General features: G+C 41.2%; 1 protein-coding gene across 1 annotated transcript in view; it reads left to right on the top strand.

The window, feature by feature from the left end:
* Window positions 1-18,380, top strand: part of LOC146693747 (cilia- and flagella-associated protein 337-like) — a 40,421-nt gene extending 22,041 nt beyond the window's left edge. The window contains exons 13-18 of the mRNA XM_085429606.1: window positions 2,501-2,631; window positions 11,616-11,717; window positions 11,936-12,007; window positions 13,212-13,402; window positions 17,139-17,336; window positions 18,159-18,380. Of these exons, the coding sequence (XP_085285732.1) occupies window positions 2,501-2,631; window positions 11,616-11,717; window positions 11,936-12,007; window positions 13,212-13,402; window positions 17,139-17,336; window positions 18,159-18,287 (823 nt within the window). The 3' untranslated portion in view covers window positions 18,288-18,380. The remainder of the gene's footprint in view (window positions 1-2,500; window positions 2,632-11,615; window positions 11,718-11,935; window positions 12,008-13,211; window positions 13,403-17,138; window positions 17,337-18,158) is intronic.
* Window positions 18,381-19,218: the final 838 nt, after the last annotated feature.

The following is a 19,218-nucleotide window of genomic DNA, read 5'->3' as shown; positions in this document are numbered from 1 at the left end:
ACTTAGCAGAGGATACATTTTAAATGGTGTCTTTTGGCACTTTGTTGTTAGCAGCCTGTCGTAGAAGCACATTATTTGTTCCAATTTCCTTTGTTGAATCTATAGAAAATCCCAAAGATAACACAGTTCAACAGGCATAAAATAGGATTTTTGCACCAACGAGGTGATTCCCAAAGGACTATTAGCTGAAAATGACATATCTCAGCATGCTGTGATCTACACATGGCCCCGCATTGCACTGCTCCCTTCACCTCCAATTTAATCCATGCTGAGATTCTTTCCTTAAGTAATTTAAAGAAACTGGACAAGTAGAGGACAAAAGGAAGGCCTAGAGGGCCTAAAAATACTATGTACAGCAGATGAATATTATCTGAAAGTCATGTCTTTAAGAAATAGGAAAAAAAAAATCTGACAAAGGCCCAAAGAGATGCATTTGACCCTTTAGTTGATCCATTAACTGTTCACTGAAGCCTCATCAGAAACTATCTGGGTAGCTGTCAACAAGCCGTCTTAAGGAAGGGAAATGGGGACACAATGAAACACTGTCAGTCATGGATTGGCCTCTCCTGGAGCTGGACCTCAACATGACTGAAGCAGTGTGGATTCATCTTGACAGAGAGCAGAACAACAGGTAGCCGACATTCAAAGAAGACCTTCGAATGTCCTTCAAGAAGCCTGGAGAACTAGTCCTGAAGACTACAAGCTACAAGAAACCTGTCTATAAGAGTTCAGGTTGTGTTAAAGAATAAACGTTGTCATAACAAATACAGACTTTCAACATCTGAGATTTGTAAATTTGATTATTTTTTGCCTTATTTACTGTATTTCCATGTGTATTTGCTGCACCTATTTCCCAGCATAATATAAAAAAATGAGAGGTGACTGTTGGGTCTGCGCTTCTACAGGCCCTGCTGGTTTAGAGACTTATTCCCGTTAACAAAGCAAGACGATGAGCCCTCATCTGGGACTCTCCTCAGCTCTTTCTGGGACAGTGGCGCGGCTGCCCCTCTGTTGGTCTTCCTTGGTCTCTTGTGTTCTGGGGGCCTCTGGATGTCTGGAGTTTTGATCTCCTCCACACCTGCTTCATGCCCTGGAGGACGGGGCTGTGGCCCCCCCACACCCTCTAGCAGATCATTACATGAAGGAACCTTTTTAAAAAACAAAAAACAAACGCATCCATGCTCACAGGTGTACACACGGGTGATCACACCCACAAACTACACCCTTTTTGGCTCCTACCTCAAAGCACACTGTGTTCTGTTGATCTTATGTGCTGCACAATAATGTTTAATATTTAGTATTTACTGTCATATTCCCATATATCATTGTGATGTTGTTTATTCTATTACTCTTGTTGTCTTCTGCTTGTTTTGTTTTTTCTTTCTCAGCAGGTGACCCAGGTGATTGATATATGCATTTCTTTTTTCTTTTTTTCTTCTTTTTTTTCTTTCTGCTCATTCTGTTGGTTTTTGTTTTTTGCCCTTCTCCCCCATCCCTCTTCTCAGCTGTTTCTCTTTCCCTCTTTCTTTCTCCCCTTCTTTCCCCCAGTCAAGTCTGTCCCATATTCAGTAAGTGAAAATAAAATAAACAATGAAAGGTGAATCAAATGGACCACTATGGCAAGGCTGGGATGGTCAATTTGGTAAAGTAAATCCGTTGGGCATCTTTCTTTGCCTTTAGACAACAATTCTGATGGCAAAAGAGCCAAACGGGACAGGCAAAAAAAAACAAAAACAAAAAAAAACAAAACAAAAAAACAAAACAAAGCAAGACGAACAGCTCAACCGGTTTTCACATGCTAGCAAGGGGAATGGACGGCAGCAGTCCTCTGCCGTTGGTGTCAAGCGAGTCCAAAGAACCAGCTTCCCCTACAGCCTTTTATTTCTGTGACACACAGTTTACACAAACACTCATTGTAAACCCCCCTATAAAAGGTTAAAACACTGTGTGTGTGTGTGTGTGTGTGTGTGTGTGTGTGTGTGTGTGTGTGTGTGTGTGTGTGTTTGTGTTTGGGGGTGCGTTTGTGTGACCTCCTGCTCACCAAAATGGTCATAAAGGCAGGAAGTTTACTAAACAAGAAAACAGAACCTTCATGTGCCTATAATAAAACACTACAGCCTCCCCACCATTCAACAGGCTGGGGAGGGCAATAGAAACAGGAGAATGTCTTTGATCATACAGTTTGAACCAAGACTTACAAATTTAAGTACAATAATGGCAACATTTAACAATTTGACTCCAACAGTGACTCTATACTTTTACACAGTACTGTAACTACTGTGTAACTAACTAGCAAGTACTGTTGCTAGGGCTGCTCCGAACTGCCAGTGATACTGATGATCATTATAATAATAATTTAATATAACATGTATCCTGATTAACACATATGTTGCCTAAAGAAAGAGAATTAATAATGATGGTCCAGTGTGCAGCTTATCTTAAAACTGTGTTGGAGTCAGTTTTACACCATTTCCTTCCCTCTGTGTTTGTCCCTCTGTAGGAAGTTAACAGTTTTCCGCCTGCATTCCTTCTGGCAGTCTACTGTTGAGCCCTGTGAGTGGAAGGGGGGACTCCAGCATCGCGGTGCTGTACTGTGTGCCGCATTCCAGCCCCCACAGACTCTAGTGACAGGTGTGTGTTTGTACATGCAACGTAAATGTTTCTTTTACTCAGTAAAGTTTTGCAGTAACAGAAGCGTCATTAACAATGCATGTGTGCATTCATGCCTGTAGCTTTTGTGTGCACCTTTCCTTTTCGATTACGCTTTCACAGCTTATAAGAACGAGAGCTTGTGCAGAAGAGAGAGTTGGAAGAAAGGGGGAAAAAAACAAACACAGGCTAGGAAATTAAAATGAATCTGAGAAAACAGACTTTAGTTAACTGAAAAATAACTGGCTGCAGTTATCTGCTGATAAAAGTAAGTGGTGTTGTTATCAAAGGACTCAAGCTTCACGCTTCTCTGTCTCTGCTGGAAATGGCTGTGTGTGTGTTTTTTGTGTGTTTGTGCACATGTGAAGGTAGAAAGAGACTTAATAGAGCTCAGAATTCACAATCAAAGAACTGTACTCTCTCTCTCTCTCTCTCACAGTATAAACACAACAAAACTCTACAATATAAGTAAAAAATGAAAAAGTGAAGTGAAAATACCCTAATTAGAAACTCCCCATGTGGCAGATACAGTAGACCTGCCAGGCCCTTTTAAGTCGGTGTTCTCCCCTGTTGGCCTTTGTTGGTGCAAACCACATTACTCAACAACAAGCACAACAGCTTCCATTTTCTCTGTTGTGGGCTGACATTTGCCTCCACCACAGACCGAAACCTTTAAATGTGAGAATGCCTTAATTTGCCATTTCCATCTTAATTAAATTTGCAATTAGAAGCAAGTAAACTGGAAAGGTCGTCAAGTATAATGAGGACAAAAAACCCTCACACGTGTTCCTGTCAGTACCGCAACTCACTAGAAAGTGAAGAAATCCCTGTATGTCTGTCTGCGCTCTGAGTGTGGAGGGGAGGGGCTTCAAACACAGACAGGTGACACAGGGACTCATAAACTGAGATGAAATGAAAGAAGTGTGTTTGTTTTTTTTAAGTGAAAAAACTAGAAATGCACAGATTGCACTTTTGATTGGCTGATTATGATTTTGTTTCACAAGTTTTTTCCACTTCAGATTGTCATATGAGACTGGCAGAGACTGACATCTAGCAGTTTGGAGGACCACATAATTTTACAAGCATAACCCTTTTTTCCCCTCGTGTGTGCTTTTCACTCGAGTGTTTCTCATAAAAAAACAGAAACTATCTTTTGAAAGCAGTTTTCCTTTATTGGTTAAATTGATCCTTTGCCCAATAAATCGCAATCTTCCAGGTTTGTGTCAGCAGATTGGGTGGGGTCTTTTCCTTTCCAGCATGACTATGCCCCAGTGCACAAAGGTAGATCCATAAAGGCATGGTTGAATGAGCCTGGTGTAGAAGAACTTGACTGGCTCGCACAAAGCCCTGATCTCAACCCCATCAAACACCTCTGAGATGAACTAGAATTACTGCAAGCCAAGCACTTCCCCTCCAGCAGCTGTCTGATCTCACAAATGATCTGGATAAATGGGCTGAGATTCCCACAGATACACTCCAAAATCTTGCGGAAAACCTCCCCAGAAGAGTGGAAGCTATTAAAGCTCCAAAGGTGGGACGGACTCCACATTAATGCCTATGAATTTAGAATGGAACGCCATCAAAGCTCATACTGATGTCAGTGTGTAGGTGGTCAAAAGCTTTTGCCCCTGTCTCTCGCCAAACAAATGCAGGTGCAACAGATTTACAGTTTATAAATAAACTAAGCAACTAACAGTGAACGAAAAAGATACTAGAATGTTGACTAGTGACCAACAGTCAGCTATGATGCTTTTTTTCTGCGACATGCAGTAATTAAACAACTTTTTTTTGTATTTGAACACTGATATTTTTCTGATAAGACACCTAAAACATACATTCACAATTATTAATGGCATAACGTGTGGGTTATACAAAGCTGAACCTGCAAAGGGCAGAGGTAGTGAAGGTGGATGAGTTTCTAACCATCCAAAGCCACTCAGTGCACTCACAGAGCAGTAAAGAAGACAGTGCAGACAGGGTGGAGTGAGTGGAGGGTGGATGCAGGGTTTGGAGATGGTGTCACTGCCAAAAAGACAAGAGGATGTGAGCCAGTGGTGACAGATGTTAAGAATTTCACTCTGAATTCTCATTATTAATTAATTAATAAAAATCATTAACCATCTAATCAGTGAATGAATGTTTTTAAAACTAACAATCAGCAGGAGCCACATTAAAACCCACCGTAATGTAACAGTCTGGTTATACCTAATAAGGGCGACAGCTAATTTAAGTTTGTAGTTTTCTAAATCTGCAGAATTGGTGTTTGGATGAAATGGTTAGATGACGACATTAAGAAAACTCAAGTGTTAATACTGGAGGCTACGCAATCAACCTGTTCTTACAGGCACTGTTTAAACAGGCTCTGCACTGGTTCATCCAATAAGCTCAAGATCTATTCCCAATAAAAAAGTTACAAGCAGTTCTCTTTTCACATTCTGTTTCTATACTCGTATTTTCTAATTCTGATTCTCTCTGCCTCTCCCTCCCTGAGTCCTTGGAGAAACAATTACTCAGTACCTCACTGAGGGTAGAACTGTTACACAAAACGTGAAAAAACAAAACAAAAACCTGAACACTGAAGAACATTTTCCGGCGTTACCATCAAAATGATTTGGCAGCTGATTAGTGCATGGACTCAGCGGCGTGAGCTGCAAATGACTCGTGTCCTAAAATCACACCAGCGCTTATTAAAATGCAGAAACACTGGGCGCCTCTGGCTAATGGAAGAGCAGACGAGAAGCGTTCGTCTTCCAATCACTTTATTTTTCATCCCACTTCTTCGAGTTCATGTGAACTTTTCAAAAACATTTTTTCCAACGTTTTTATGCATGATTTAAAAAAAGAAAAGAAAAAAAGAAGCTTCTAAGCTTCTTGTGGACCTTGCAATCCCCCCTCCCTCCTTGGCACTTGATCACATCTGCCAAGCTGTCACACTGAGTATCAGCCATCATTAACAGAGAAACCAAGTAGCTGCTCTTTACATGGACAAATACATAGAATTAACGGCTCTGTCATGGTTTTTAGCATGTGAAGACGGCTTGCTTTGAAATGTCGGCATGACCCCTCAGTACTCATCACTTTCTAAGATTTTTTTTCCTTTTGCCTGGGGGATTGAACTGGCAATCCTCCAGCCACTGGTCCACTTGTATAACCCTCAAACTGCAAACACCCTGCACCCAATTTGCCCCAGTATGCTCTTCACTTTGTAAAGTTGTATCACTTTGGCTCACGTATTGAAAGTTCAGCTGCAGTTTACCAGTCTGTGTGAGCAGCGTGCAGACACAAACTGCAGGGCCCCTCTCTGGCCTTCTGAGACAGATCAAGCCCACAGATAAGTACTGAGAGCGATAAAGTGAGGGATGGAGGTGGAAAGGTAGATAAGAGGGGTATTCTCAAAGCTGGAGGGAGAAATGGTTTGGAAGGAAATGAATAGTTGGAGCTAGAACAAAAAGCACGATTCAGGAGCTACTTTAGAAACTTGGAAACTTCTTCAAAGTTCGCTGTGCAATTTCTTTCCCCGTGCTCAGCCCCCCGCCATCAATTTATTTATCCATTTTTATCTAATCTCTGTACTTTAGACTGCCCACCCCCCTCCATCTACACATAACCCCGCATTGCACTGCTCCCTCCACCTCCAATTTAATCCAAAATGCCCAATTTGAATTATGTTTATTAGAACTCTCGCAGTGGAAGCAAGGGTGAAATGAATGTGTTTCTGCCTTTCGAGCATCTATGTGTCTGTCTGTGCGTGCATGTTGTACGGCTGCAGGGAGGGTGCTTGTATATTTTAAGAAAAAACTTTGGAAATGTGCAGGCTGAATGCAAATGAGTCACCTCATAAATCACATTTTTTATATTTTGAGCTTCAGTGCTTTAACGTCTAGAAGGAGAAAGCGTTAAGCTGGGGGGAAGATTCAAAAACATAACCTTTGCGACAGCTTTTCGTCATCAGAGGTGCTGGGATATCCACATCTGCTAACATCTTGTCCAAAAAATTCAGAAAATGGTGTAATTCATTCCTAACTCCTCCTACATTTGAATATCCTGTGTGTTACTCTCCTCCCCTGGCCTTTGGGCATATGAAAGGGATGGAAAAAAATGAATGAAAGGGAGGGGGTAAAGAAAAAAAAAAAGGGTGAATCGCATTCGCATTGCTATTTCCTGCATTTCCACCCTTATCTTCTCGCACATTAAAGTAAAAGGTGCATGAGAACTGTGCGCTATTTTCTACATTAACTTTTGTTTTTTTTGGAGTTGCAAATTCTTTCTTTGACAAATCCACCGAGCAAAAAGGCGGCATCTAAAAGCGATGACGCATTAGTTTCAGTTGGCTGCATATTTCTTCGGGGTTGTAGTGAGTAATGCTCTTTTCACATCAAAGCATCGGTGCTGCCAAGTTATGCGCTTGTGCCGCCGAGTGAAGGCAGTGGTGGCATCATGGCCACCAGTGAGAAAAGTCAATTTAAAGTTCTATTTGGCCTCGCACCTGCTTAGGAGACGGTGCACGTGTCTGTGTTTGTGTATATTATTTTTGTGAGTGTGTGTGTATGTGTGTGTGCGCACGCATCTGTTAGTTTGGGTCTCGAGTTGAATCAAGTTGTAGCAGGAACATTGGGTTGATGGGGGACTGAGGCCTCCTCATCCATATTCAGTGTTTGCTAGGTTCTGCTTGACTTCTCACTCACACACACACACACACATGCACGCGCGCGCGCACACACACACACGTGCATTTCGGTGCACACAAACACAGCAGGATATATGGGTTCTGTGTATCTCCTTCAGTCTAACCCCCCTTTTCACTTTTCCTTCCTTCCTTGAATCCCTTAATCCTTTGTGAATGAAAAACTTCCAAGCAACCAGTCACCAACTAATCTGAAGTTTGATGAATGGCCAAAATGTTTTGCAACAAATAGAAATAGCAAGCGCAGAAATCAAAGGACGTGATGACAACAATGAAATTTTTTTTTTTTTTGAGCAGAGGGGGCTCTTTTTGTGTATATATAAATCTGTTGGGGGAAAAATGGTAAACAATATTTAATATCATTGATATTAAATCAAGTGATGCCGCTTGAGTTGGCATTAACTGAGGCAGAGGAATGGAAGTTCAAAAATGACTCGGTGGAGTCAGAACTTTTTACCACAGACATTGTGCTGGTGGGTTAACTGGAACAGGTTCCATGGACTTCCACCAAAAAAAAAAAAAGCTGGCACCACAAATTTGCTGGGCCCAAAGCTGATTTTAATAAACATGGGAGGCGCTGCCGCGAGAAATTCACTAATGACTGGCTGATGTACCAGACAGATTCTGTCTGCAATGATTTTCATATCAAGGAAATTACTTGTCAAACCTGTCAAAATGTGAGATCGCTCTCACAAGGCATCCAAGGCAAACTGGCTCCATGCTGGCACTGACAGCAGTAGCACAGGCTCTGTAATGGTAAAAACTAGCTAAAAACTCATCTGACCTCTGTAGCCATTTGTGGGCTTGAGCGTATTCGCCAAAAATACAATGAGTATAACATCTTTGTTTCTGCCAAATCAATCAATCTTTTTAAAAACAAAATCATGTTTTACAAAACTGAACAAAAGTTTCGGGCAACCCCTCATTTCTTTATATTTTTGCTCCAAGGACCAAGACTTTCTTGTAAATGTTTAAAGTGGTCTTGAGCAATAGTTGTCCAGGATTTCTGAGGATCTTTTAAAAATTTTCTTTAGACTTTGGCTGCTTTTTCATTCATTTTTAGTCCCGTCCTTGTGCCCGACCACATTCAGAGGACTGTTTTGTTTTTTGATCTGATCTATGAATCACTCAAGCCTAAAAAGGCATCAAACCTAAGAGAACCGGTGTTGTGTCTACACTTAGACCACTTAACAAAGAATCATTTTAAAATTGTCTTTTGTCTTTGTTACTAGCAACCTGTCACAAAAACACGTTTTCCTCTGGTTTCTTTAGTTATATCTACAAAGACAAATAATCATCAGTATGTTTGGGAAAGTTCAGGGGAGACGTAGCACAGTGAGTGCCTACAGCCATCTGTGACACATGTTCTGGGCTCTTTCATGAACGGTTTAGGTAATTAACACCAGCATTAACTTTGACAGCTATTTCTGATTTTGTTTTAGTCAACCAAATACCATGAATCAACTGTAGACTAAATCTACAGTTCACTCAATCAACTAAAATGTAACGTATAACAGTTGTTGTGTTTTTACCGGTGAGAGTTTCTCCACACACTTTACAAAGCTTTACACTTTATCCGGGAGCTTCCCCCTTCCTGTTTTTTGGCGGCAGATCAAATGTGCGCATCTAACCATACTGCAGATTACTACCGATCAGTTCACTCACTTCCAAACTCATTTTAATGCAAAACTTATTTAGTTCTGATTAGTTCTCATTTTTATTTGCTGACAATGAGTTTCAATACATTTCAAAGTATTAAAAGCATTCCTGGATAGAAAAGGACACAGTTAAGCTCTATCAGTCTCCCCAGAGCCTGAACCTCAACATTAGCGAAGCAGTGTAGATCATGTGGACAGAGAGCGGAACAAAAGGCAGGTGACGTCCAAAGAAGAGCTTTGAATGTCCGTTAAGAAGCCTGGAGAACTATTCCTGAAGACACCTTAAAGAAATGACAAGAAAGCTGCCTAAGAGATTTAGGGTTGTGTTGAAGAATAAAGGTGGTCATAACAAATACTGACTTTCAGCATTTGACAGTTTGCATACATTTTAATAAATCACCACCCATTTCCCATTTTCTGAGCAAAATATAAGCAACGAAGGGTGACTAGAAGTTTTTGCACAGAATTGTACGTCTGCCAGTCACTGCTGCTGTTACTAACTCTGACACTGCAGTCAGAAGTATAATAGTACTAAAGTATAGAGCTGCAGTTCAGACTACAGGTGTTAGAGCTATTCTTGACACTACGGTACATCTACTACCATCACTGCTGCTCCCATTGACGCTATTCTGCTGCTAATGGAGCGAAGCCTGTAAGCAACATTAGACAGACAACCCATTCTCCTCCAGTAATATCCCAAACACAGCCCTTCCATTTGATGATCCATTTAAGCAAACTCTTTCTGCCACCACTGGGAGTTCAGGCTGTGTTGCAGAATAAAGGTGGTCATACCAAATACTGACTTTTGAGTTTGTTAGAATGACAAACCGTGCAAACGCTTTTCTTATTATATGTTGTCAAAGGAGCTTGCAAAGAAAAGCGTCTGGACTTCTTTAAGTTGCTTGAAGACGTTTCACCTCTCATCCAAGAAGCTTCTTCAGTTTTAAGGTCAAATGGTGGAGAGTCCCAGATATAAACCTAGTGGGAGTGACCCCCCACAGAGGGACAAAAGGACCCCCTGATGATCCTCTAATCGCCTGAGCCAAGGTGTGAAACTGGGCGTGGGTCCCAATCAGCCAGAGTTTCGGGTGTGTTCATTGTGAAACCTGGCCCCACCTTATCATGCGAATTCCTGAGGTCAGATGGCCCAGGATGTGAGTGGGCGTTAAGGCGTCTGGGAAGGGATCTCAAAACTGGATTATAGATGGCAGACAGTTGGTGTCGTAAACCACCGCCTCTGTTCAAAGATGGTCGCTCACAGTGGAGATAGATGGCTTCTTTCACTCCTCTTTCAAACCATCTGTCCTCTCTGTCCAAAATGTGAACATTGGCATCCTCGAAAGAGTGACCTTTATCCTTAAGATGCAGATGGACTGCTGAGTCTTGTCCTGTGGAGGTGGCTCTTCTGTGTTGTGCCATGCGCTTGTGAAGTGGCTGTTTGGTCTCTCCAATGTAGAGGTCTGAGCATTCCTCGCTGCACTGTACAGCATACACCACATTGTTAAGTTTGTGTTTTGGCGTTTTGTCTTTCGGGTGAACCAGTTTTTGTCTGAGCGTGTTGCTGGGTCTGAAATGCAGCGGGATGTCATGCTTGGAAAAATTTTTCCTGAGTTTCTCTGATACACCGGCTACATAGGGGATGACAATGTTGTTGCGTCTGTCCTTCGGCTCAAGACTTTTGCACATTGCTGTGCAGCGATAAATCTGTGTAGTACTATTTTGTGTACGTACGTCTTTGTATTTCTTGTTATTATCCCCTGTTTAAATATGCACTGTGATGTGTACTCTATGTATGTTGTCAAAATTGTGCAGGCTAAGTGCATCAAAGTGATTTTAAAAATTAATGAGGGGGATTAAAGCATCTACATCTTAAAGCTCAACATTGTGTAGATGATGCAGAAATCTGCTCTCATTCTCTCTGACCCTCTCTGTCTCAGCCGTACACACACACACACACACACACACACACACACACACACACACACACACACACACACACACACACACACACACAGGACATGATAAAAGTCACTTGAAATACAGAAGCTGGCCCTGGGCTGCATGAATAATGCAGCAGACTGGCACTCTCATAAACTTTATACCTCCTATTGCTCACACAAACTCACCTCCCATAGCCAACACACTCCTCACACATCTCATTAAGTCCTGCTGTTGGACTGTTGAGCGACCTGATGAGATTCCTGCCGTTTTTGACAAACACATTGCCATGCATGTGCTCTTGCTTATATATAATGTAGATTACTTCAAAAGCACTTCTTCTTGCAGTAAAAGTTAGGGGTTGAGTGTTGGAACAGATGGTAGCTGGGGACAGATGTTGAACTTTATCTTTAGAGAAGTTTTTAGTGGCCAGCTTGCATGATTCAGCAGCAAGATAAGAAAGTAAGTGTGTGTTGATAAAAAGTTTTCTTTTGTGTGTGTGTGTGTATAGTCTTTGTATTTCTTTTACTGTGAAGACACTTGGTAAGCACAAGAGCTTGTAAAGCACAGGCGGTGAAGTTTACTATATACTGCCATGAAGCAAAGTACAGTTTTTAGAAGGTTTTTTTTTTTTTGTTGTTGCCAAGTTCTTCCTCTGTGTTTTGTCCCTCTTCTGATGTGAGTAGGAAGCTACCATGGCGAGATCATAGTGTGGAACAGCAGCACAGAAAAAGCTTTGAGGAAACTCCGGCCACATGACGAAGGGGAAGACTGCAAGAAGCAGCAAGGTGCCACTTTCAACGACAGCAGCTGCAAACACATTCAAACCGTCGTTTCTGTAATTATTATTAGACGTTAATTCTTCCAAAAATCTTTAAAACAAGGAGAAATTAAGTTAATTTTTTTGCCTGTTTCTGTTTGCTTTTTCTTCTGTTCCTCATTCTCAACTCTGACACTGTGGGTCGTTTCCCCACTTCTCACTTCTCAACGTGCTTTTGAATGACAGAGGACTCGGAGAGCTGCGATGCCATCACCAGACTGTTCTTCATTCCAGGACGCACATCTGTAACAACTGCAGGTATAGATTGTGGACTCTTTAAAGTGTTATTTAAAGTAAGTCCTAAAAGATGTGGGAGGCTGTATGTTTGTGTAACGCTGTGGGGCAGCCTCAGCTCAGTATTAAATGTCAGCTGAGAGAGAGTGGAGAGAAAACTATTTTCACCCAAACAAATTCCGTATTTTGACTTTTCTAACTTTTCTCCTAACAATAAAGCCATCGCATTTGCAAATCAGCTAATTTCACCTACTTGCTGTGAGCCTCTTTAAGCATGCTTGCTGTAAAAGTGTTGTAGTTTGACGTGCCTGCAAAACCAAGAGCGGAAGCTGATGCAAACAATGAAGTAACTTTAAAGGCGTTCTACATTTTAAAATGCCAGATCTGCTGAATATATGGCCTTGCATTTATTATTATTTTTTATTTTTTTAAGGATGTTTTACACAGATTGTGTGTCTGGTGTTTACATATTTCAAATACAGTAAGGCTGTGTGGAAATACTGTACAGCATTTGCACATCACTGATCCTTTGATGTAGCAAGTTTTCGATATTTGTAACTACTTTCCTGCCAAAGTTTACTTTCCTGTATTTATTTAAAAAATTCCCTGGTCCCTTGACTTTTTAAATCCATTTAGATTTATTCTTGCTGTTAAGTAGCTGCTGCTGCTTTGAGCTGTAGCTGTTAGGTGCTTTAAAAACAAAAAAAACATGATCGGCCTCTGTGCCTGCTGCTGCTGCTCGGGTTTGCTGTAGCAATGAGGTATGTGGCTCTGTTGATGATGTTAGTGGAGCAGTTTTTTCTATGGGTTGCCAGATCCAGGGAGAACTAAACAAAGGAAGCCCTGGCCATGTTTATTGTTGACCAAAAAAATCTCATTGTCAGTCAGAACTTGTACAGATTTCTTACTAATTCGACTATTTCAGTGCTTAATGAAATATGTTGCTGATCTTTTTTCTTTTTTCTTTTTTCAGTATCATGGATGTTTGAGATTCCCACTTAGCAACAATATGAGCATTTTTAATCCATAATTGATTTTGATTACATTTTAGACCACATGGGTACACTCTAACTGACTTATTGTAACTCTGTTTGACTTTCTCCTATTGGTACTTGTGGTGTTGCTACCACAGCATGCGTTTTCTTTTTCAAATCTAGTCCAAACACACGTCTAAAATAACCGATGCCTCTGGTTATTGCAGCCATTTCTATTTCTGCATTTCCATCAGGCGCTGCAGATTTGGTGTCCTGCGGGGGTTCAGGTACGGTCAGGCTCTGGAGCACCCAGCACGCCCGTCTGGTAGGACAGTTCACGGCCCACGAAGGGGACCTGGGATCTATTGTAATAGCTGTCAGTCCCTGTGGAGAATATTTAACCACAGCTGACAGGGAAGGGACAGTCAAGATATGGGACGTGAAGGTGGGTTTGTGCACAATTTTGTATATTGTGGTGTTAAAAAAAAGGAGTAAAAAAGAGAAAATGACGGAAACTGATGAAAACAGAGCCCGAGGGTGGGACAGAGATCAAGAGGCAGACTTTAATAGACAGTGAAGAAAGAGTGGACCCTGAATATTTCCATTAAATCAAAGCGTGTTGTTCACTCTGAAAATGACAGCCCTGCCTGTCATTGTGATGTCTCAGCAGCTTGCTGGAGTACAGTGAAGACAGTCAATCATTTAGAAAATCTCCCCTGATGGATTAGTGGAGAGAGGTAATGCCTCCATCCTCTTTATTTTTTTTAAAAAAATATTATTTTAAAGCAGTAGAGGCCATTAGAAATGGATGAGATTTGTAATTGATTCCTTTTTTAAACAAAAGATATTGTTTTTGTAGACCACCTCGATTAAAAGAGGAGTGATGAGGAGTCATCACATCATCAGTAATGTCATCCACGTCCACTGAGATTCAGTTCATCACACGAGAATGTCCCACGCGTTTGGTCACTGAAGAGTTTTCATACCTCAGAGAGGCCTTTCGACTTTTTGACTCTTGTTATGAAGACTTGGATCGTGCCGTCAGTATGAAGCATAGCTGCATCACTGTCATGCTCATAATCACAGTAAAAGAACACCCTCTCGGGTATTATTGCCACAATATTCAGAGCTCAACTCTCTGTCACAGTTTATAAGGGGATGAATTCAGATGGGTACGTCTCAATTGGCTTCCAGTTTAATTTATGGAGATTTATGTATATATAGTTGAAGCTGGGCAATCTCAGTGCTCTGGTGGAAATTCTGTCCCTTCGGCTAGTATTGAGCGCACCTCAGAATCAGCTGGATAACTAACATGATTGCACAGTACAGAGTTGTGCGCCCAGACATTTCTCAGGTCAGTCGCAGGTGTCACCTTAAAATGATGTGCAACTTAGTTAAATAAGTTTAAAGTATTTAAAGTAACTGAAAATAAATGTTTTGTGCTTAAATTGTAACTCTTAACACTGAACTTAAATCTTGTAGTTATTAGGTACCCTCAGTGTTATCTTATTGTAACACATGAAACTCCTCCTATCTGAAAAGGTTCTATAAATAATAATGTAATTATAATGTTGCCTAGCAACCACCTAAGAATGGATAAAATGATCCATTTGTAGCCTTTATGCAATATCATCACTTTATAAAAGCATTTCATTTCAGTTTCAACAGACCAACTATAAATGATTAAAATACCAAACTATGATTCACCAGGTGTATAAACTGTAACTTATACAGTGGGGCAAAAAAGTATTTAGTCAGCCACCGATTGTGCAAGTTCCCCCACTTAAAATGATGACAGAGGTCAGTAATTTGCACCAGAGGTACACTTCAACTGTGAGAGACAGAATGTGAAAAAAAAAAATCCATGAATTCACATGGTAGGATTTGTAAAGAATTTATTCGTAAATTAGGGTGGAAAATAAGTATTTGGTCACCTCAAACAAGGAAAATCTCTGGCTCTCACAGACCTGTAACGTCTTCTGTAAGAAGCTTTTCTGTCCCCCACTCGTTACCTGTATGAATGGCACCTGTTTGAACTCATCATCTGTATAAAAGACACCTGTCCACAGCCTCAAACAGTCAGACTCCAAACTCCGCCATGGCCAAGACCAAAGAGCTTTCGAAGGACACCAGGAAAAGTATTGTAGACCTGCACCAGACTGGGAAGAGTGAATCTACAATAGGCAAGCAGCTTGGTGTGAAAAAATCAACTGTGGGAGCAATCATCAGAAAATGGAAGACATACAAGACCACTGATAATCTCCCTCGATCTGGGGCTCCACACAAGATCTCATCCCGTGGGGTCAAAATGATCATGAGAACGGTAAGCAAAGATCCCAGAACCACACGGGGGGACCTGGTGAATGACCTGCAGAGAGCTGGGACCAAAGTAACAAAGGTCACCATCAGTAACACACTACAACGGCAGGGAATCAAATCCCGCAGTGCCAGACGTGTTCCGCTGCTGAAGCCAGTGCATGTCCAGGCCCGTCTGAAGTTTGCCAGAGAGCACATGGATGATACAGCAGAGGATTGGGAGAATGTCATGTGGTCAGATGAAACCAAAGTAGAACTTTTTGGTATAAACTCAACTCGTCGTGTTTGGAGGAAGAAGAATACTGAGTTGCATCCCAAGAACACCATACCTACTGTGAAGCATGGGGGTGGAAACATCATGCTATGGGGCTGTTTTTCTGCCAAGGGGACAGGACGACTGATCCGTGTTAAGGACAGAATGAATGGGGCCATGTATCGTGAGATTTTGAGCCAAAACCTCCTTCCATCAGTGAGAACTTTGAAGATGAAACGAGGCTGGGTCTTCCAACATGACAATGATCTAAAACACACCGCCCGGGCAACAAAGGAGTGGCTCAGTAAGAAGCATTTGAAAGTCCTGGAGTGGCCTAGCCAGTCTCCAGACCTCAACCCCATAGAAAATCTGTGGCGGGAGTTGAAAGTCCGTGTTGCTCGGCGACAGCCCCAAAACATCACTGCTCTCGAGAAGATCTGCATGGAGGAATGGGCCAAAATACCAGCTACTGTGTGTGCAAACCTGGTAAAGACCTATAGTAAACGTTTGACCTCTGTTATTGCCAACAAAGGTTATGTTACAAAGTATTGAGTTGTATTTTTGTTATTGACCAAATACTTATTTTCCACCCTGATTTACGAATAAATTCTTTACAAATCCTACCATGTGGATTCATGGATTTTTTTTTCACATTCTGTCTCTCACAGTTGAAGTGTACCTCTGGTGCAAATTACTGACCTCTGTCATCATTTTAGGTGGGGGAACTTGCACAATCGGTGGCTGACTAAATACTTTTTTGCCCCACTGTAAGTTACAGTTAACAGGTTATAAGTTTAGAGGTTTTATTTACTCTGCAAAACTAACAAGCCAAAGCAGTAAATGTCAGACATTGATTAAAAATGTACTTCATCTGCTTTAAGATGCCAATAGAGGCATTCATGGCCAGTTAGGTTACTACCAACCTTGGAAATGCTATCTGGGCCAAAGAGGACATCATTAGCTAATATGATTTTGTGGGTTATACAGGTTATCGTGGAAAAGTCACCTTTTACAGTGGGATCTCACTTTCATTGTACACTCCAGCTGCGGCAGCTCTGTCATTAAAAAGTTTACTCTTCAGGAGCCCCAGCTAAACATAGCCCTAAGTCTTTCTTTGAAAAAAGCATTCATCTCACTCTGTTATCTATGTTAAGCAAAAATATTCACAACACAAATCATCTCCAAAAAGTCAGATCTTTCCAGAATTTTACTGCACTGTAATATTAGCACTAACTAGCTTTTCTGCAGTGCAATATCAAGGATCTTCCTTTATTTCAGGCTTCTACATAAATCATCAGCTCGTGAGGTTTCATTCCATAGAATGCACAACACACTTCTCGCTCAGTCTTTTGGCATACCATAATCACCTATTATGTACTACATACAGTTTTATATGAATTAAGTACCTCAGTCTTTTAGTCATTTTTTATGTCTGCCTGCAAAATCTATGGTCACCAATAAAACACACAAGAAGTGGTAATGAGAGTGGTAAATCTGCCACTGTTGCCATTGTAACCTGCTGTGTGATTTGAGAAAACAGAAAGCTTAGCAACGGTAACTATGGGTGGCAAAGCTCAGCGGTTGTGTAATGATCTGTTCCTCTGTCCCTCAGTATTATTGCCTCACACCAGGTGAAGGAGTCAACAAAGAACTCCCAAAACTGCTATCTAGTTTCCATCCACACCTCGACCACGTGACTCACCTGGAGATGTGTTTACATGGCGATAAGCTCCTCCTCCTCTCGGCATCGTCAGACTGCAGTCTGGCTCTCAGTTACCTGCCTGGAGAGACCGTCGGTTTTTTCGGACAGGTAAACAAATGCACACAAGTGCAGCGTCTTGGGTTACGCAACACAACCTGCAAGTGTGTAATAAAGAGCTGGTCGGATGAAGATATTGTTCGGTGACACAGTGGCAGGCTAACGGCCTTATATCCTCACACTTGAAATGTAGAGATGTTCAGAAGGGCTCTGATAAAGCCTAACCTCCCTCTCTGCAGCATGCTGGTGGTTGTTAGCTTCCAGTTGACAAAATGAATGTGAAACCTACCATCAAGCCATGGTTAGGCGTGTGTGTGTCAAAAGAGACTCATGTGAAGTTAGCCTGCGGCGGTGTCTGCTGAGTGTTGCTTCATTTGAGTTTGCCTCAGGCCCACACACTCATTCAGTCGCACACACATTCACACAAATTCACTCCTATGATTTCATAAGAATACAAAGAACTGCACAGATGCATGAAAGCTAATACATTTACAGGCTCTCTACATTAAATTTCATGGTATGGAAATACGCTGCTTTCCCTAATATAATGTTTTTGAGGCAATAGAAAAAATTCAGTGCATAGTTCGTGTTGCTTTTTATACTTTAAGAAGTATTGTGCTACATTTTATTAATTCACGAAGCCTCATTAGATAACATTGTTCAGTATTTCTCAGGTTCTGCAAATAATACATATAATTTTACAGCCATGAGAAAATACAGACAATAACACAATTAATAATAATCCTGCAAACTCTAGTGTCAAAATCCAGAATACTCTTATCAATTCAGTGGAAAAGTCTTGGGGCTGCAAGGTCATCTTGCAACACAACACACTCGAATATTCTGCTCATCAGTGCTGTGCATGATCTGTAGAGTGATCCTTGGTGTTTGGAGAGACCTGGAACGCAACAGCCGCAACAGGAAGCGGAGCAGGACCAGAGTGACCGAGGAAGGCAAGAAAACACCGGACTAGAGATCACCTCTGGCAAGCAGCGAGACTAATGTTAACCAAGGACACGACTCTCCTGCAGAGCGAGGACAACTGGGGATAAAGGATCAGAAAAAGGCCAAAAGAGACAAAAGAGAAACTAAAGTGGTTGCAAGAGGAACTTTATTTAGCTGATTTGAGTTCTACATGATTACAGTTGTTTTATTCCTGGACTGAATAAGTACTTGAAAGAATGAATAGTTTGCTTACTTTAAAAAAATACACTGTAATGGTTTCGCTAAAGAAACTACAACATGTGTGCCAAATGAGTAGAAGAAAAATAAAAACACTACTGAATTGTAGCGTTTGGGCATTTTATTTTTATCCCTTAGGATTGTGTAGTGTGTGACAGTAAGTCGTCATGAATGTGTTTCATATCTGCAAAGAATGAAAACATTTAGATTGCTCCCAGTTCTGTGATTTTTATCACCAATAATGCTTAGAAAAAGATACTTCGTGAGATTACAGTAATTATTTTTTTGAGGTTGTTCTGTGTTCTAATACAAAAGTCAGTAAGAGTCGAGACAGCATTTACTGGTGTTCTCAGAGTCACTCTTCCATTCATTGCCAATGCAGATTTTTAGGCTTTATGTATTTGACACCATACTTTGATTTTGCTGTTGTTCTGTGTCTTGTAATCAAAAGTTCATGCCACTAATGCAGATGGGACTGACCTGGGAATGACTGCTTGTGTGAAATCAGAAAATCCATCCATCAGTCCATGCATCGATAACTGATGATGTAACCGCTGAACTAAACCTTAAAGAGGTTGCTGAGTGGATGCGTTTTTTTTTTGTTTTTTTTTGCCTCATTTTGCAGTGCATCTGACTGTATATTAATCATGTTCGTGTGTACAGTTTTTCACCCAGAAGCAGGCAGTTCATTAGTAACTGGCAGTAAACAAGGATAGAAGAGATGGCTCCCATCCTTTGCCTGACTGGCCTT

Source organism: Copadichromis virginalis, linkage group LG14 (genome assembly GCF_057382275.1).
Source record: "Copadichromis virginalis isolate Kocher_CV1m ecotype Utaka linkage group LG14, C_Virginalis_male_GT1.1, whole genome shotgun sequence".
Taxonomy (NCBI): domain Eukaryota; kingdom Metazoa; phylum Chordata; class Actinopteri; order Cichliformes; family Cichlidae; genus Copadichromis; species Copadichromis virginalis.
This window is presented reverse-complemented; position numbering and strand designations above follow the sequence as displayed.